The sequence below is a fragment of the Bos mutus genome, chromosome 22 (genome assembly GCF_027580195.1).
Source record: "Bos mutus isolate GX-2022 chromosome 22, NWIPB_WYAK_1.1, whole genome shotgun sequence".
NCBI lineage: Eukaryota > Metazoa > Chordata > Mammalia > Artiodactyla > Bovidae > Bos > Bos mutus.
This window is the reverse complement of record NC_091638.1, coordinates 14,393,901-14,414,442: the sequence shown is the minus strand read 5'-3', so window position 1 is coordinate 14,414,442 and position 20,542 is coordinate 14,393,901. Positions and strand designations below refer to the sequence as shown.

At 42.1% G+C, this 20,542-nt stretch overlaps 1 protein-coding gene across 3 annotated transcripts in view; it reads left to right on the top strand.

Moving 5' to 3' along the window:
- Window positions 1-20,542, top strand: part of ULK4 (unc-51 like kinase 4) — a 502,164-nt gene that overhangs the window by 158,037 nt on the left and 323,585 nt on the right. For all 3 annotated transcript variants that reach the window (XR_011461930.1, XR_011461929.1, XM_070359559.1), the window contains exons 28-29: window positions 7,961-8,012; window positions 8,110-8,254. Coding sequence is in view for 1 of the 3 variants with exons in the window: in XM_070359559.1 (XP_070215660.1) it covers window positions 7,961-8,012; window positions 8,110-8,254 (197 nt within the window). In the remaining 2 variants the exon portion in view is untranslated. The remainder of the gene's footprint in view (window positions 1-7,960; window positions 8,013-8,109; window positions 8,255-20,542) is intronic.

The window sequence follows — 20,542 nt, the reverse complement described above, 5'->3', positions numbered from 1 at the left end:
TGCCCTGCTTCATTCTGTACTCCAAGGCCAAATTTGCCTATTACTTCAGGTATCTCTTGACTTCCTACTTTTGCATTCCAGTCACCTGTGATGAAAAGGACATCTTTTTTGGCTGTTAGTTCTAGAAGGTCTTGTAGGTCTTCGTAGAACCGTTCAGCTTCTTCAGCATTACTGGTCAGGGCATAGACTTGAATTATTGTGATATTGAATGGTTTGCCTTGGAAACGAATAGAGATCATTCTGTCGATTTTTGAGACTGCATCCAAGTACTGCATTTCGGACTCTTGTTGACTATGATGGCTACTCCATTTTTTCTAAGGTATTCCTGCCCACAGTAGTAGGTATAATGGTCATTTGAGTTAAATTCACCCATTCCAGTCCATTTTAGTTCACTGATTTCCTAAAATGTCAATGTTTACTCTTGCCATCTCCTGTTTGACCACTTCCAATTGCCCTGATTCGTGGTCCTAACATTCCAGGTTCCTATGCAGTATTGTTCTTTATAGCATTGGACTTCCATCACCAGTCACATCCACAACTGTGTGTTGTTGGTGGCTCAGACGGTAAAGCGTCTGCCTACAATGCGGGAGACCTGGATTCAATCCCTGGGTCAGGAAGATCTCCTGGAGAAGGAAATGGCAACCCACTCCAGTATTCTTGCCTGGAAAATCCCATGGATGGAGGAGCCTGGTGGGCTACAGTCCATGGGGTCGCAAAGAGTCGGACATGACTGATTGACTTCACTTTCATTTTCTTTGTTCTTTCTGGAGTTATTTCTCCACTGATCTCCAGTAGCATATTGGGCACCTAACCTACCTGGGGAGTTCATCTTTCAGTGTCCTATCCTTTTGCCTTTTCATACTGCTCATGGGGTTCTCAAGGCAAGAATACTGAAGTGGTTTGCCATTCCCTTCTCCAGTGGACCACATTTTGTCAAAACTCTCCACCATGACCTGTCTGTCTTGGGTAGCCCAACACGGCATGGCTCATAGTTTCATTGAGTTAGACAAGCTCTATACAGTCAGCAAAAACAAGACCGGGAGCTGACTGTGGCTCAGATCCTGAACTCCTTATTGCAAAATTCAGGCTTAAATTGAAGAAAGAAAGGAAAAGCACTAGACCATTCAGGTATGATCTAAATGAAATCCCTTACAATTATACAGTGGAAGTGACACATAGATTCAAGGGATTAGATCTGATAGAGTGCCTGAAGAGCTATGGACAGAGGTTCGTGATATTGTACAGGAGGCATGGATCAAGACCATCTCCAAGAAAAAGAAATGCAAAAAGGCAAAGTGGTTGTCTGAGGAGGCCTTAGCTGAGAAAAGAAGAGATGCTGAAAGCAAAGGAGAAAAGGAAAAATATACCCATTTGAATGCAGAGTTCCAAAGAATAGCAAAGAGAGATAAGAAAACCCTCCTCAGTGATCAATGCAAAGAAATAGAGGAAAACAATAGAATGGGAAAGACTAGAGATCTCTTCAAGAAATTTAGAGATACCAAGGGAAGATTTCACGCAAAGATGGGCACAATAAATGACAGAAATGAGATGGACCTAACAGAAGCAGGAGATATTAAGAAGAGGTGGCAAGAATACACAGAAGAAATATACAGAAAAGATCTTCATGGCCCAGATAACCACGATGATGTGATCACCTAGAGCCAGACATCCTGGAATGAGAAGGCAGGTGGACCTTAGGAAGCATTACTATGAACAAAACTAGTGGAGGTGATGGAATTCCAGCTGAGCTATTTCAAATCCTAAAAGATGATGCTGTTAAAGTGCTATGCTCAATATGCTGCAAATTTGGAAAACTCAGCAGTGGCCACAGGACTGGAACAGGTCAGTTTTCATTCCAATCCCAAAGAAAGGCAATGCCAAAGAATGCTCAAACTACCACAAAATTGCACTCATCTCACACGGCAGCAGAGTAATGCTTAAAATTTTCCAAGCCAAGCTTTCAACAGTATGTGAACCGTGAACTTCCAGATATTCAAGCTGGATTTAGAAAAGACAGAGGAACCAGAAATCAAGTTGCCATTGGATCTGTTGGATCATAGAAAAAGCAAGAGAATTCCAGAAAAACATCTACTTCTGCTTTATTGACTACACCAAAGCCTTGGACTGTGTAGATCACAACAAACTGAAAAATTGTTCAAGAGATGGGAATACCAGATCATCTGACCTGCCTCCTGAGAAATCTGTTTGTGGGTCAAGAAGCAACAATTAGAACTGGACATGGAACAATAGACTGGTTCCAAATTGGGAAAGGAGTATGTCAGGGCTGTATATTGTCACCCAACTTGTTTAACTTATATGCAGAGTACATCATTAGAAATGCCGTGCTGGATGAAGCACAAGCTGGAATCAAGATTGCCAGGAGAAATATCAATAACCTCAGATATGCAGATGACACCACCCTTATGGCAGAAAGTGAAGAAGAACTAAAGAGCCTCTTGATGAAAATAGGAGAGTGAAAAAGCTGGCTTGAAACTCAACATTCAAAAAATGAAGATCATGGTATCTTGTCCCATCACTTCATGGCAAATAGTGGACAAACAATGGAAAGAGTGAGAGACTTTAGTTTTTTGGGCTCCAAAATCACTGCAGATGGTGACTGCAGCCATGAAATTAAAAGACAATTGTTCCTTGGAAGAAAAGCTATGACCAATGTATACAGCATATTAAAAAGCAGAGACATTACTTGGCCAACAAAGGTCCATCTAGTCAGAGCTATGGTTTTTCCAGTAGTCACGTATGGATGTGAGAGTTGGACCATAAAGAAAGCTGAGCACTGAAGAATTGATGCTTTTGAACTCTGGTGGTGGTGAAGACTCTCGAGAGTCCCTTGGACTGCAAAGAGATCTAACCAGTCATTCCTAAAGGAAATCAATCCTGAATGTTCATTGTAAGGACTGATGCTGAAGCTGAAACTCCAGTACTTTGGCTACCTGATGTGAAGAACTGACTCATTGGAAGAGACCCTGATGCTGGAAAAGGTTGAAGGTGGGAGGAGAAGGGGATGACGGAGGATGAGATGGTTGGATGGCATCACTGACTTGATGGACATGAGTTTGAGTAAGCTCCAGGAGTCGGTGATGGACAGGGAAGCCTGGTGTGCTACTGTCCATGGGGGCGCAAAGAATAGGACATGACTGAGCTACTGAACTGAACTGATAGATTAATTTGCACAGAGTTGACTGCTTTGAAGCTTCTCATCAATGACTATATTTTTATCTTCATTTATTTTTTTCCCTAACATATAGATCGGTGTCTGACCCGTGTCATTTTCCTTTTTTCTAAGAAACTTGACATTTCTTACAAGGCAAGTCTACTGGCAAAACAATTCTTCAGTTATTGTTTGTGTGAGAAATTCTTTAGTTTTCCTTTTATTCCCGAGGGATAATTTCACTCAGAAGTCTAGGTTGGTGGTGTTTTTTCCTTCTCAGCACTACAAATATTTCATTCCAGCATGATATATCAGGTAAAATGACCTGAGATCAATGAGCTAGCTAGCTATTATTATGAAGTTTTATGTTTCTTTGGCTAGGAGCCGGGCTATGTTTACTGTTTGCTGTAAACAGGTTTCAGAGGCTAAAATTACCTGTAATGTCCTTGTCTCGTTTATCCTGTCATCTTCGGGTTTCCCTAGCAGCGCCTCTGGAATAAAGCCTATGCAGCTCTCTCGGTTGTAACCCCAGTTATTACACAGGAGCCCTGTTGGTGTGGTGAGGTGTGGTGGAGCAGGTAGAGATCCACAGCTGCTAGGTTTAGGGCACGCTCCTTTTCTGGGCCTGTGCGCCTGGGCTGTGACCCTCACACATACTTCTCAGCACCCCCACCCCCTGCCCCAGTTGGTGAGATGGGAAGGCTTACAGGGTGTTGGAATTGGATATTTTCCCCCCTAGCTCAGGTTTTGGTAAAACCCGAGTAGGTTCAGCTTTTGGTAGAATAGTGTCTCTTGAGTCCAGCCTATGTTAAGGAGAAAAGAATGCTCTAAACATATTTCAGAATGGTTAGTTTTTCCTTTCGTCTGCCAGAAACGTGAGACTTTTCTCTGATCTTCAGTCTGAGAATCTGGTGGGGCTCTGGGAAGTAAAACTTTTGGGAGGTGGGTAGCTGCACTAAGGCTGGGCCTCCAGGAGGTTTTATCATCTCAGACTCTAACTCTAGTCAAGTGCTGTTTAAGTTTTTGTGCCAGTTGCTGGCTCCAGTGGCAGTTTCTGCTCCTGTTAAGCTGTGATTTTCTGTCTTGGCCTTTGTCTTCAGTTCTAGTGGACAGTTGGTTTTCTTTGTGACCTTAATTCTCTGATTTATCTGAGATGAGTTGTTGATTTTCAGTTTGTTTAGCTGTTTTCTTCTTGTGAGCATGATTATGATAGCTTTCCAGCTTTTTTTTTTAACCAGTTATCAATGGTTATTACATTTATAAATATTTTATATATGTGTGTGTATTTATATTTTGTAAAAGTCATGATATCATAGACCCTTAGAATTTTATCACTGTTGTAAACGGTGTCTTTTTAAAATTATGTTGTTTGATTGGTTGTTGTAGAAACATTGGGAAGAGTATTGATTTTTGGATATTCATCTTCTGATAGTCTTGCTTTTTGGACCATGCTTAATTGTCAAACTTATAGAGTTGGACATGTAGATAATTTTATTTTAGTCCCACTCCTCTCTTAATATGCTCTCTTAAACCTTCAAAATGGGTGTTGAGCATGTTGATAGGGGTTGATGGTGAGATGTATTTCTCTTGTTTGCATAGTTTTTGCCTTTGACATAACTGAGAGTTTAGAGTTTTCAAAATTCGTTTGTGAAATTTGAGGTCTATTAAGTGACGTGACATCACTCAATGAATGAGGGTGAAAAAAAAAAAAAAACCTAGTCCTTGTATGGGTCTTGTACAACTGTCTAGATATATTGTCATGTGTAAATTTATTTTGTGAAGTTGCACTAGAACAGGGTGATACTGATGGGCCACTACCCATGTGTGGAGATCCTCACCTGTGCAGGGCATTCTTTCATTGGTTTGGACAACAGGAGGGTGATGTTGGGCTGTGGCCACTTCTGCTTTTTGTCTGTGGTGAGAACGAATACGTATCTTAGGATCAGGAATCAATGCAGGTATAAACAGTAGAGTTTTATTTATTGTCACCGAAATAGTTCACCAGCTGAGACAGTTGTTTTGAGAATTAGACAGTGGGAGTGATTTGTCCTTTCTTCATCACGCGTTTTCATCCCGGGGGTAAATTGTTACTGTGGAATCGATTTCAATCCGTATTTGATGGTGCTGTGTCTGATATAACAAGAAAATCATAGAGGTGGTATGTGTAATGGATTTAGATCTTTTGAATCTGCATCTCAAAACCACCAAGATCAACTTGTCATAGTGCTTTGATGTATTTGTGAAAACATGAGGATTATGTATCTCCTTTTTTCCCAACATTCTGATGATTGTTTAAACTTGATTAATGATCACCAGCTTAAATGTATATTAATTTGACAGTTCAATGTCAATGCATGCCAGGCATATTTTGTATTACATACTAACGTTCCTTTCATCAACTCTGAAGGTTTTGATAAACTACTGTCTTGATGATCACAGTTATTTTGACCTGAAGACTTTTTCAGGTTGAAATGAGCTTGGTTGTTTATTAAATGTCATGCAGAGTTTAGATGCTGGGTAAATTTAGCTGTTGATGTTTTTCACCCCTCTGACTAGTGATTTGTCAGTGAAAAACAGTGTGGGTAGTGGTTGATATTGTAACAGGGGCGGGGCAGGTGTGACTGACACTTAGCATGTGAACACGTGACCCTGGGGGGTGGGTGAGGACTGTGGCTAGAGGCCCACTTTGCCTATGGTCAGTGGGGCAGTGGTCCTCGTGGCAGAAAGTGCAGTGAGAGGTGGGTTGTGGCCTTCTTTCCCAGGACCTCCAGGCCCTCAGCCTAGGTGAGGTGGGGGCCCGGGGACAGGCAGGGGACTGTGCCCTGCAGGCTCCAGAGCTCTTGCCAGGCCCCCCACTGGCCAGGCCCAGGCTTTGAGGAGATGCAGGCTGCCGGGGTCCAGCCCCAGTGGATCCAGGGAATTTCAAGGGGAGACGGCTTTGGCGATCAGGATACGATAGAATTAAAGATATAAAGTGATCAAATAAGGATAGCTCAGTGAGAAAATTCAGAGGAGAAAAGAGGCTGAATACCTTGGTTTACGTGGAAAGCTAATAAAATTCCAAGATTAAGGAATTTGTGTCACCTATGTAGGCTTCAGGCGTCCTCCCATTCTCCCAAAGGAGAGGAGACACTAAGGCCTCCCGGTCAGATATTAGAAGCCCCAGCATAGTAGGCTTGATGAGCCTCAACGCTCCAGATGGGAATTCAGCCAGAAGGTAAGAGAAAGAACGACATGGGGAGACCAAGTTTCAGTGAACAAGGCCCGCACTTTATTTTCCAAAGTAGTTTTTATACCTTAAGTCGTGCATAGAGTATAATGGGGGACGGGGTAGAGTCAGCAGTAAGCCAGACTTTCTTCCTGCAAATTTATCATATGCAAAAGTTTAGGTGATTTACATCATCTTCTGGCCAAGAGGCCTGTTAACATTTTATGACCCTTTCTTCAGAAAACTTATTTTTCTCTAAAGGTGATTATTCTAAAGTCAGGCACCACCCTCTGAAAGCATTAGATAAAGTTGCATTCCTATAGGGCAAAGGTGTGGTGGGCTATAACAAGAAAAGAATTAACTCAAGGGTCCAAGGTTACAAACACTAAAGCTACTACTTACATTCCTATACACCAATTATATTAATCAATACACTCCCAGGGACACAGTAGGTAAGGGATATGGAAACTTAGCAGCAGTCATTGGCCCAACAAGTGAAAAACCCTTCACCAATACAATTTCTAATCAATCTTTTAACTGCTCAAAGGAATCTGTATTTAGACAGTTTAGAACATCTCATGCCTCTCACGGTTGGGAGGCTCTGAACAATCACATGTGGCCGGAAGAACCTTCAGAGGAGTTTGTAGGTTGAAACACTCTTGTCACTCCCACTGGAGCTGTAAGTTAACTCTTTTTCAGAGAGAGGTGGTGGGGGACAGCCCCCCGTAAAGTCAGAGGTGTAGGTGAGAGCACAAAGCAGTAAAGTAGGCAGACTCTGGTTTTGGGGGTAGATGCTCGAGAATTTCCAGGGGGACTCCTGAGGCTCCATCCCACCTTTGCATGTGTCGAGCCTCCTTCCTCATGACCTTTGCCACAGGCGGAGCTCCTCACGCCAGCTCCCAGCAGCAGGCCTCTCCCCCACCCCCACCTTCATGACCTAAAGGTGGTGGCGGTCATCCTGGATGTTGGTCCACAAAACTGCCCCTGTTAGGGCAGCCCGAGGGCCACGGCGTGCTGGGTGCCTGGCTCCCTCAGTGATGACAGCTGGGCGGAGTCGAGACCTGGCCCTGAGGATGCTGCCAGCTGAGATCCGCCTCCTCAGCTGGGCAGGGCACTGGTGGGAGGACTAGGCTGGGGGCTGTGCCAGCCTTCAGGGCAGGGGGACTGACCTGAATGGGGCCCCTTCCTCTTAGCCGGGCCTGGGCCTTGGAGGGTGAAAGGTGAGCCTGGTGACCTTGTCCTGTCTTATCAGAACAGAGAATAACATTTGTTTGGTGAAGGTTTATGGGAACATTGTGACCAGCTACAAGAACACAGGATCTGACACCTAGAAGTCTGCAACAACTAACCACACCCCTCCCTCACCTTTCTGATGAAAGGCTTGAACTGAAAGCTTTCAGGGAGTTTGGGGTTTTTTGGGCATGAACCACTCATCCCCTTGCAGGGCCCCGCACTAAACCATTCTCTGCTCCAAACTCCGACCTTTGAGTGTTGTTTGACCCCGCTGTGCATTGGGCACACAGACGGTATTCGTTTTTTGTTTGTTGGGATTTGAACGGAGTCTTTTACGTCTTGTCTTTTAGGTGGTTGATTATATCCTGCCCCCCTTGGTGTCATTGGTTCAAAGCCAGAATGGTAAGTGTGACCTCGTCAACAAGCACCAGCAGGTACACGTTCTGTTTTCCTTCCGACTCCACGTGGTCACGTTCTTGGCATCTCTCTGTCTTTCCAGTGGAGTGGAGACTCTTTAGCTTGCGGCTACTCTCAGAAACCACATCTCTGCTTGTGAACCAGGAGCCTGACGACGGCAAGGAGGTGGTGAATGTCGACTCTGACAACAATCTTCTGGCTCTAATTAGAGATGTCTTACTTCCCCAGTAAGTCCCATATGCTGCACTCAGGCAGGGAAGGGTGGGGTGCCCAGGATGCCGCCATCAAATCAGGTCCAGTAGTGGGCTTGGGGTCTCAGGGAGGGTCCTTGTATTTTCGTGTGTGTGCTCACGCACTCACTGTAGGAGGTCTAGAAAGAGAGGCAGTAACTACTACACTGCTTGGGACCGAGGAGAATCTCAGTCCATCTTCAGAAACATCTATTCAGAGCTTTATCTGTTTTTCATAAGGCACATGACTGAACTTTTGCAGATTCAAAGGTGTTTGTGGCCAGAAGGATAAGGTTTTTTATTCAAGGTCAGCATGATGAGACTTCTGAACTTGAAACTGGGACTTTTCCTGGACCTACTCAGAAATAATAGAGAAGGAAGGACATCTTCCTTCACTCCTCCCCAAACTCTTAGAGTGGAAATTGTTTAATTAAAAATAATATATTTGGGGGAGCTGAGGTGGGGAATAGTACCAGAACAGTTAATGAGTACTAATTAACAGAAGGGGTGTATTTTTTTCTTTTACTCCATTGCTTATGTAGCAGACACACAAGGGGATGACTGCTGAGAGTACCCAGTGCAAATATGTTAAGCTCTAAAATGGCATGTTATAATTCAAGCAACTCTGTAAATTTTATTAAACAAAAGAAATTGAAATTAAATAAGTGCATGCCATATATCACTATTAAATAATTTTTTTTTTTCCAAAATTAAACAAATGTTGGAAGGTGTGTCAGGCATTGATATACATGCCTGGTCCTGCTTCCTCAGGGCCTAGGCTGCAGTCTCAGTCAGGCCAGCAAGTTTCCAAGGATGGCCACTGCACCAACTGCTCCCTGACATTTGTTAAACCTCTCAAGATCTTTCTCATTAAAAAAACATTTTTTTTTCCACGATATAGAAACGAGATCTAATTATATTCTGAAGAGCTCAATCACTGCTTGTTGACTCAGGAAGATATATTTTACGAAATGTGTAGCCAGTGTGTGGCAACCCTACTCCCAGCTGAGAGAGCCTGTCTTGACTCATGGGAGCTTGACCCCTGATGGCTTGATGTATAAGGCCAGCCCCTTGGTTCTTTCTGCTCCCCATGCTTCTGCAGTTAGGTTCAGGGAGAGCCTTGGTAACATACAGTAAGGATACTTTTGATACCCCCATGTAAGAAAATGATAATCTATATGAAAAAAAAATTAAACCTTGTCATTTGTGCTTTTTCAGTGATAAACTATCAATGAATATATTTTTGGTTGCATTTGTTATGTATGCATATGTGCATATATGGTTTGTACTTAATGTGGATGAATATAAGATTCAAATCTTTTTTTAAAAAAATGATGGATTGCTTGCCATGCACTGTGTGGCACATGGGATCTTAGTTCACTGCTGCTGCTGCTAAGTCACTTCAGTCGTGTCCAACTCTGTGCCACCCCATAGATGGCAGCCACCAGGCTCCCCCGTCCCTGGGATTCTCCAGGCAAGAACACTGGTTCCCTGAGCAGGGATCAAATCCATGACCCCCTGTGTTGCAAGCGTGGAGTCTTAACCACTGGACTGCCAGGGAAGTCCAAAGATTCAGATTTGTCTCATGGAACCGATCAATATTTTCACTGCCGTCCTACATTTCCTAACTACTTACATATAATCATATGTATCTTTCTGACAACAAAATGCTTAAGTGTAGTTTTGTGCAAAATACGTGTTTTTAAAAAAATGTTATGTATTTATTCGTTTTTGGTTGCTTTGGGTCTTTGTGGCTGTGCATGGGCTCTCTGTAGTTGCCGCTTGCAGGCTGTAGGGCACGTGGGGTTGGTATTGTGGCACATAGGCTTTGTTGCCCCGAGGCAGGTGGGATATTCCCAGATTAGGGATTGAACCTGTGTCTACTGCAGGGGCAAGCAGATCCTTAACCACCGGACCACCACGGCAGTCCCAAGGGTTTCAAAAGATATACTTTGGATATCTGTTGCCTGACAACTTGTACTGAAATTGTACTGAAGCATTTTCCAGGACCTGAGATGTCCCCCAAGTATTTCCCCCAGTAAAACTTCTTGGCTTAACGTTAGTTTGTTAACACCTATGCACGTTTATCTAATTTCGTTTCTAAAGTCTGCCCACTTTTGGAACAGTTTTTAGTGTAGAAAGTATTGATTCTATAACTCAGTGCTCCTATTTTATTCATCTGAGCTGTAATGAATAATATGTATTTCCTTTCATGTGCATCTGTACCTTTTCCGGAGGTGAGGAATTAAAGAGGAAAACACACATGTAAATCACATGGCAATTCAAGAACAAATGTAACGTAGATGAGCTCAGGTCTTTGTTCAGCAATTTGAAACATACTTTGGATAATAGTATGGGATTTACTGGGATGTAATGTAGAAGGTTTTCAAAGCTTGTGGACTGATTCTGATGTGAAGTGTAGGTCTGGCTCTGCATTTCATTCTCTAAGCCTCAGTTTCCTCATCTATAAAAGGAGGGTGCTGCTGCTGCTGCTGCTAAGTCGCTTCAGTAGTGTCCGACTCTGTGTGACCCCATAGATGGCAGCCCACCAGGCTCCCCCATCCCTGGGATTCTCCAGGCAAGAACACTGGAGTGGGTTGCTATTTCCTTCTCCAATGCGTGAAAGTGAAAGTGAAGTCGCTGAGTCCTGTCCTAATCTTAGTGACCCCATGGACTGCAGCCTACCAGGCTCCTCCATCCATGGGATTTTCCAGGCAAGAGTACTGGAGTGGGATGCCATTACCTTCTCCATACAAGGAGGATAATAGTATCTAATTCAGAAGATTCAAAAATGGGGATTACATGGGATGCTTCTCTTAGAGCACCTAGTGCAGTATGTAGGACATAATACGCTCTAGACAAACATGGAGCTCCACTACTCTTTTTATTAGGAACATTATCACACTCTCTCATACTAAACTCTAAAATGAAGATTGTGCTGGTACAGTGGTGTTAGTCACTCAGTTGTGTCTGACTCTTTGTGACCACATGGACTGTAGCCCACCAGGCTCCTCTGTTCAGGGAATTCTCCAGGCAAGAATACTGGAGTGGGTTGCCATTTCCCTCTCCAGTGGTACAATAATAGTACATATTTCATAGGAGTGGCCATTAGATAGTTAATAATAATTGTGCCCACTTGTCATATATGGTAAGGGCTCAATAAGTAATCTGTACAAATTTTAAAAAATGAAATATAAGTGATGCATTCATTTAACTTATATAATGGAAAACTAGAAACCTAGACAAGGAATTTGGTTTCTGAAGATAGCTCTTGGTAATTATAAGTTTAGAAATGCTCATAATGGTATGTACATATAATGGCTTAAGAATAATGAAGTTTCTAGAATTTACAGGAGCTATATAGCACCTGCTTCAGTGTGCAAATAGACATATTAATGTTGATCCTTTTAATTTTGTTAAAGTTTTAATTATCTTTGAATGTAAACACTACTTTAGATACAGCCACTGTGACAATCTTTTTCAGTCTTTTCACCTGAAAGTGTTGTATTAGTTAGGACAGTTTTATTTGCAAACAGTAATACTTAACTCAGACTAACTTGCTAAGTAATCATTTTCTTACATAACTAAGAAGTCAGACTTGTGCTGGTGTCAAATACAGCTGAATTCGGGGGTTTGAATTATGTCCACAATACTGTGTGGACGTGTCCTCCTCACCGTCTCTACTCTGCCTGCATCTGTGCGGCTTTGTTCTCAGGGAGGCTCTTTCTGCTCAGTTAAGTGGCCCCTGGGTGATGATCCTAGGGGAAGAGTGGATGTCTCTTCTAAGAGCTGTTGTAAAATTTTCAGGGAGCACAGTAATTTAATCTTGTTAAGTACCATGTAATACCTGTGTTCCAGGTGGTTCTCAGAACTGTGATGTGATTTGAATGAAAACTCAGTTGTAAGAATAAATGCCATATTAAAATAAATATTAGTTATGATTCTCAGAGAAATGGAAGGAATAAGATGTATGTGAGTATGTGTGTGTGTGTATGTGTGTATATATATATATAGAGAGAGAGAGAGAGAGCGAGAGAGTGCGAGAGCAGAAGAGAGATTTGTTATAAGGAATTGGCTCACGTGATTATGGAGGTCAAGAAGTCCTAAGATTGGCAGTCTGTAAATGAGGACCCAGGTGAACCAATGGTATAGTTCCAGTTTGAGTGTGAAGGCCTGAGAACCAGGAGAGCTGAGAGTGTGCCAGTCTGAGAGCTGACAGGCTGGAGACTCAGGAAGAGTCAGTGTCTCCATTTCAGTTCAGAAGCAGTAGAAGATGCCATGTCCCAGCTCAGGGAAGCGGGGCAAGGGGAGTTCCTTCTGATTCAGTCTTTTTGTTCTCTTTCGGCCCTCATTTGATGAGACGAGGCCCACCCACGTTAGGGAGGGTAATCTGTGTTAGTCTATTGAGTGAATCTCACCTGGAAATACTCTCACTGATGCGCTGAGAATAATGGTGAGACATCAGTAATGAACCCTTCATGGCCTGTGGCCCCGTCAAGTTGGCACATAAAGTTAGCCATCGCCCCAGCTATCATAGATACCATGGGTAAACGACTTACTATATGAGCTGTAAATATCAAAATACCGTCAGCTCTAGTTACTGTCCATGCTCTGCTTTCTAAAGGGATGAACTTTGGTTTCACGTGTTTGTTTAGTGCCTTTTCGTATATGGAAGATTATATAATACGACTTATACAGAGTTGGTATTTGAGTCAGACTTTGAAACCTGAGAATGATTAGATAGAAGAGGAATGGATACCCTAGGCTGGAATGGGGTAAGCACAGGCCTGGAAGAGGCAGAGCAGTGGGCAGTAAGCAGACCAGGGATTGAACTGAGTCTCCTGTGTCTCCTGCATTGGCAGGTAGGTTGTTTACCACTGTGCTGGGAAGCCCCTCACTTAAATATACATTAAAGAAATATGGAAGCCACCTTTCTTAAATTGTGGGTCTGTACATGTTTATAAACGTGCTTTAGAACATGTGTTCTTCCTGAAATATTCTGTGTGCTTTTGATTTTTACCCATTTAACTTTTGTAAGCTTAGGATTTCTCGACATTATATGCCACACGACAGTACTTCCTACGGCTTACCTGTTAACATGGCCCAGAACACTGGATTCCTTTGATCACAGTCTAAATAGTATTCTGTTATGGACATTTCCATGTCAGGAGCAAGAAAGGGATGTTTCCATCACAACTTTAATTTTGTATAGAAGTATTAACTAACAATACAAGAAAATTAAACTCTAAACATTCTATTAGCTTTTCTATTGATACATAACACGTTAATGGCTTCCTCGTAGCTCAGTCGGTAAAGAATGTGCCTGCAATGCAGGAGACCTGGGTTCAATTCCTGGGTTGGGAAGATCCCAACCACTAGAATTCAGGACTTCCCTGCTGGCTCAGACAAGTAAAGAATCTGCCTGCCAATGCAGGAAACTCAGGTTCGATCCCAGGGTTGGGAAGATCCCCTGGAGAAGGAAATGGCAACCTACTCCAGTGTTCTTGCCTGGGAAATTTCATGGACAGAGGAACCTGGCGGGCTATAGTCCATGGGGTCACAAAGAGTCGGACACAGCTGAGTAACTCACATGCACAATACGATACTGGGCTTAGTCCTTGTCTGAAGACTCCAGGAAAATTCTGCTTCTGGGCTCATTCAGGCTACTGGCAGAATTGTTTCTCGTGGTTTGTATTAGTTTTTCAGGGCTGCTGTAACAAATTACCATACAGGGACCGGCTTAAAACAACAGAACTGTTTTCTTTCATGATTTAGGAGGCCAGAGGTCTGCCATCAAAGTGTCAGCAGGGTTCTTTCTTTGAGGGAGACTCTGAGGGAGAATTGAGCTATAGGCTTCGTGGGTTTATGGCAGTATCCCTCCAGTTCTGTCTGCATTCATGTGGCCTCCTCGCCTCCCAGCTTCGCAGTTTCCTCTGCCTCTCTTGTAAGGACATCAGTCATTATATTTAGGGCCTACCCTCCATTCAGGCCCATCTTACCTGGAAATACTCAACTATATCTGCAAAGACCCAAATAAGGTCACATTCCCAGGGCTAGGGTCAGGACTTGAACATGTCTTCTGGGGGCCATTATCTATACAGCTGTACACAGTTGCAGGACCAAAGCACCTATTTCTGTGCCTCCTCCTGGTATTTTAGTTGCCCAGAACTCCTTTCACATGGCCCCTCCATCTTCGAATCAGCAGCAGTTTGTCAAATCCCCTTCATGCTTGCCATTTCCCTGACTTCCTCCTTGGCCACCAGCTGGAGAAAACTGTCTACTTATTGAGCTTGGTAATGTCAGTCATTGGCAGTCTGGATCTTGTGATTAGAATATATTTGTATTCAGATCTCCGTCCTGCCATTGACTTGGTGTGTGTACCCTTACTTCCTCCTCCCTCCCCACCTCTTCTCTCCATTTTTGCCCTTTCTTCAAGACAGTTGGAATGCCAACTGTTATCTGTATGATTAATGAGAAAAAGTTTTTTTTTTTTTCTGAGAAGAAAGATAAACCACATGTACTCAGAAAATTGGCATGATTTTTTTCAGCAGAGACAAGATTTAATTTTGAAGGTTGCTGCAGAAGAAAAAGAGGCAATATTTAATGGAGCTTAAGCCCAGACTGACCTCATTAATTAAAATCATTACTGCTCAGAAGTTTTATATCAAAGTTATTATCAGTGAAATCTTAACACTGAAAAGTAGTCTTCTGACTGAAAATTTTTTTCTGTCGCTTGTTACATAAGGGGAAGGCATTGCTCTTTCAGTATTTAGCTGTAAATGGGACTACATCATCCGTTCAGGGAACATATCATTACTCTTCTTAGGGAAGAGGAAATTCTAATATTCATACAAACATAAATAATGTAATTTGAACTCCCTTGTGTGATCATTCATAGGAGGTTTAAAACCCTTCCTTCGCTTCTCTCTCTCCTTTCTTTCTTTATTCATTCAATAAATGATGTCAAGTGACTTCTGTGTCAGCCACTCAGGATATTATGGTGAGAAAGACTGAATCCCTGCCTCTTGGTGCTCTTACAGTCTAGTGGGTGAGACTAAACAAATGAACACGTAAGGTGATTTCAGTTCATTGTGAGCGCTGTGAAGAAAAACCAGAATGGTGTAAGTAGATAGAGAATGACACCTGCCGTATCCACAAGGGGTGGTGTGGCCATCAAGCTGTCCGCTGCTGCAGCCTCCCCAGACTGTGTACCCTGGGGGGATTCAGGATGGAGGAAAGAATAGGTCCTTGATAGCTAAGGTGTGTATCAAAGGAATGATTTCAGCAATCCCAGACTCTTGCATCTTCCCATACAGAGAAAAGTGCTAGATTGATTAACTTGAGATGTCTGATTTTTCTTTAATTAACAGTAATCCTTTGTTCCAACTATCTACCTATTTTTTGTTATAAAAGTGCCTATATATCCTGGCTCCTCTCTTTCCTCTTTGTGCAGTCCCTCAGAGCTATCTGAGAGGTTGCCTCTCAGGTTTAAGCCCCCAGCAAGTCTGCCAAATAAAAGGTGTCTCAAGTTTTAGTTTATGCTTTTTTCACCTCAGTTGACGCGGGGAATGGAGGGAGAGCTTATTTTATTTAGGTAGCATATCAAGGAAGGCTTTATGCCCGGTAGAAAGCCATGGGGGAAACTGTGCTATGAAATTTGCCTTTGGTAGATTGGAACCACTTTGCCAACATGTTTTTGTTCTATTTTCATATTTTCTTTTGGCTTTGAGTGTTTTGTGTTGAAAAGAGATCATGCTGATGTAAACGTGTTTACAGTGTTTTTAGGACAGTAGAGCATTCAGCATTTCTCTCCTGGGTAAAGTGAGTACTGTCTTTTTTTTTCCTTTCCTTCTGTTTTCTAATTCTCTTGTGACCTGTACAATCATCAGGACTATAATGACTTCATAAATTATTAAGACTTTGTTTTTCAGAATTTCAGAAAGGACTGTATCCTTGACAACTTAGAATTGTATTTCCTTTTAGAAATATGAATTTATAAATGGGTATTGTTGTGGCAACACACTGTAGAGCTTGTCTCTGAAATAACATCCAGCAAAGTCTTGAGTTTTACTACCAAATTTCTATGTTAGTGGCTCAAAAGACATCCAGATGGTTCTCTGTATTGCATCTTTATCTTCCTTAACTATGTATTCTGTGTTAAAATAGGCATGAACTTGACCAACTTTGATGGGAATCAGACTATGTAGGAGTATTTCATTTTCAGCCTTTCCTTAGATAAACTTTTTTTTTTTTGCAGAGAATATTTAAATATTTTTGTACCAAATGAAAGTTCCACTTTTTTCCTTCTACTTAAATCCTTTTATGTTTCTAAGTGTTTACCTAAGTCAGTGCATTTAGGTACAGTGATTTTTTTTTTCCCCCCTCCCTTGGGGGAACCACCTATGAGAATCTAAATTGGGATAATTTGAGAAGTAAGGATAAATACTCTTTCATTCCTCTGAATCAGAATAATTCTAGTGCTCCAGTTTTTTTGCATAGAATTTTGTAAACCTTGAGAATTACTTTATTGAAGTCATTTTTGTGTGTGTGTGTGTGTTTTTTTTTGGAGCCTTTTGGGCCTTTATAATTAAAATTTGTTGTTGATTTTATCCAAGAAGCCAGACATTAGGGCTTACTACCTGAAATTATATTTAATACTTATTTTGAAGTCTTACCTTTCTCTCAATTAAAAATGTAATATATATATAATATATATGTGTGTGTGTATATATATATATATATTCCCACCATTTGTTTATTTCTCCATCCACTTATGTGTCCAGGTTACTGTTGATATACTTGAGTATCTATGCATTCATACAAGACAAGAGAGTATTGCATAGAACTCAGGTCACGTGAAAACACAAGACTGGAAAGTCTTAGGATATAAACTTCAGTTCATAAAAGTTTTTCACTCAGTTCATAAAATTTTGGAGTTGACTCAGGATACCACCTAGTACAAAGTTTGGAAGAGCCTGTACAGAAAATGCCAAGAAGAGTTGGTTATCTACCCCTTTCTCATAGCAATCCAGAGTAAGTTCTCAGCCTTGTCTCAGGGTAGATTTCACCTCCATGTTTTGATGTTTGACAGTCCTCTCTTTATCTAATCCTACACATCTCTTTCCTTTAAGGTGTTTAAGCCTGAAATTCACGCTGCATTGTTACAAATGCATTTTAACATACTGCCTTCCTCATAGCTTTCCCTTGCTCAGAGACCTTGCAACATTCAGAATGCAGAAAAGAATATTAACAGTTCTTACCCAGCCATTCAAGATTCTCAGTGTTTTGCCTCTTGCTTCCAATTTTATGTTAACATCTGCCTCCTCTACTAATGGTTTCTTCATTCCTAATGTGATTTACTTAGTACTTTCTGAAATTTCCTCCTTGCAGCCTGTCTCTTCCTCCAGACATGAGACTATGAATATCTAAGGAGAAGGAAATGGCAACCCACTCCAGTATTCTTCCCTGGAGAATCCCACATACAGAGGAGCCTGGCAGGCTACAGTCCATGGGGTCGCAAGAGTCGGACACAGCTTAGTACACTGTCTCTGTGTCTCATACTTTTGCTAAGTCGCTTCAGTCGTGTCCGACTCTGTGCAGCCCCATAGACGGCCTCCCACCAGGCTCCCCAGTCCCTGGGATTCTCCAGGAAAGAACACTGGAGTGGGTTGCCATTTCCTTGTGAAAAGTGAAAGTGAAGTCGCTCAGTCGTGTGGACTCTTAGCGACCTCATGGACTGCAGCCTACCAGGTTCCTCCATCCATAGGATTTTCCAGGCAAGAGTTCTGGAGTGGGGTGCCATTGCCTTCTCCGGTGTCTCATATTTATTTAACACTAATTTATTGAATGTCTACACCCACGTTTATAAATGTTTTAAAATCATTGAACAGTTTCTGGTTAGTAAGTATCTAGGAGTTCCCCAGTTAGTTCAGTTCAGTCGTTCAGTCATGTCCGACTCTTTGCGACCCCATGAATCGCAGCAAACTAGGCCTCCCTGTCCATCACCAACTCCTGGAGTTCACTCAGACTCACGTCCATCGAGTCAGTGATGCCATCCAGCCATCTCATCCTCTGTTGTCCCCTTCTCCTCCTGCCCCCAATCCCTCCCAGCATCAGAGTCTTTTCCAATGAGTCAACTCTTCGCATGAGGTGGCCAAAATACTGGAGTTTCAGCTTCAGCATCATTCCTTCAAAGAAATCCCAGGGCTGATCTCCTTTAGAACGGACTGGTTGGATCTCCTTGCAGTCCAAGGGACTCTCAAGAGTCTTCCCCAACACCACAGTTCAAAAGCATCAGTTCTTCAATGCTCAGCCTTCTTCACAGTCCAACTCTCAAATCCATACACGACCACTGGAAAAACCATAGCCTTGACTAGACAAACCTTTGTTGGCAAAGTAATGTCTCTGCTTTTGAATATGCTATCTAGGTTGGTCATAACTTTCCTTCCAAGGAGTAAGCGTCTTTTAATTTCATGGCTGCAGTCACCATCTGCAGTGATTTTGGAGCCCAGAAAAATAAAGTCTGACACTGCTTCCACTGTTTCCCCATCTATTTCCCATGAAGTAATGGGACCGGATGCCATGATCTTCGTTTTCTGAATGTTGAGCTTTAAGCCAACTTTTTCAATCTCCACTTTCCTTTCATCAAGAGGCTTTTTAGTTCCTCTTCACTTTCTGCCATAAGGGTGGTGTCATCTGCATATCTGAGGTTATTGATATCTCTCCTGGCAATCTTGATTCCAGCTTGTGTTTCTTCCAGTCCAGCGTTTCTCATGATGTACTCTGCATATAAGTTAAATAAACAGGGTGACAATATATAGCCTTGACGTACCCCTTTTCCTATTTGGAACCAGTCTGTTGTTCCATGTCCAGTTCTAACTGTTGCTTCCTGACCTGCATACAAATTTCTCAAGAGGCAGGTCAGGTGGTCTGGTATTCCCATCTCTTTCAGAATTTTCCACAGTTTATTGTGATCCACACAGTCAAAGGCTTTGGCATAGTCAATAAAGCAGAAATAAATGTTTTTCTGGAACTCTCTTGCTTTTTCCATGATCCAGTGGATGTTGGCAATTTGATCTCTGGTTCCTCTGCCTTTTCTAAAACCAACTTGAACATCAGAAAGTTCACCGTTCACATATTGCTGAAGCCTGGCTTGGAGAATTTTGAGTATTTACTAGCATATGAGATGAGTGCAATTGTGCAGTAGTTTGAGCATTCTTTGGCATTGCCTTTCTTTGGGATTGGAATGAAAACTGACCTTTTCCAGTCCTGTGGCCACTGCTGAGTTTTCCAAATTTGCTGGCATATTGAGTGCAGCACTTTCACAGCAGCATCTTTCAGGATTTGAAATAGCTCAACTGGAATTCCATCACCTCCACTAGCTTTGTTCATAGTGATGCTTTCTAAGGCCCACTTGATTTCACATTCTAGGATGTCTGGCTCTAGGTGAGTGAGCTCACCATCGTGATTATCTGGGTCATGAAGATCTTTTTTGTACAGTTCTTCTGTGTATTCTTGCCATCTCTTCTTAATATCTTCTGCTTCTGTTAGGTCCATACCATTTTCTGTCCTTTATTGAGCCCATCTTTGCATGAAATGTTCCCTTGGTATCTCTAATTTTCTTGAAGAGATCTCTAGTCTTTCCCATTCTGTTGTTTTCCTCTGTTTCTTTACACTGATTGCTGAAGAAGGCTTTCTTATCTCTTCTTGCTATTCTTTGGAATTCTGCATTCAGATGCTTATATCTTTCCTTTTCTCCTTTGCTTTTCGCTTCTCTTTTTTTCTCAGCTATTTGTAAGGCCTCCCCAGACAGCCATTTTGGTTTTTTGCATTTCTTTTCCATGGGGATGGTCTTGATCCCTGTCTCCTGTACAGTGTCATGAACCTCCGTCCATAGTTCATCAGGCACTCTATATATCAGATCTAGGCCCTTAAATCTATTTCTCACTTCTACTATATAATCATAAGGGATTTGATTTAGGTCATACCTGAATGATCTAGTGGTTTTCCCTACTTTCTTCAATTTAAGTCTGAATTTGGTAATAAGGAGTTCATGATCTAAGCCACAGTCAGCTCCTGGTCTTGTTTTTGCTGACTGTATAGAGCTTCTCCATCTTTGGCTGCAAAGAATATAATCAATCTGATTTCGGTGTTGACCATCTGGTGATGTCCATGTATAGAGTCTTCTCTTGTATTGTTGGAAGAGGGTATTTGTTATGACCAGTGCATTTTCTTGGCAAAACTCTATTAGTCTTTGCCCTGCTTCATTCTGTACTCCAAGGCCAA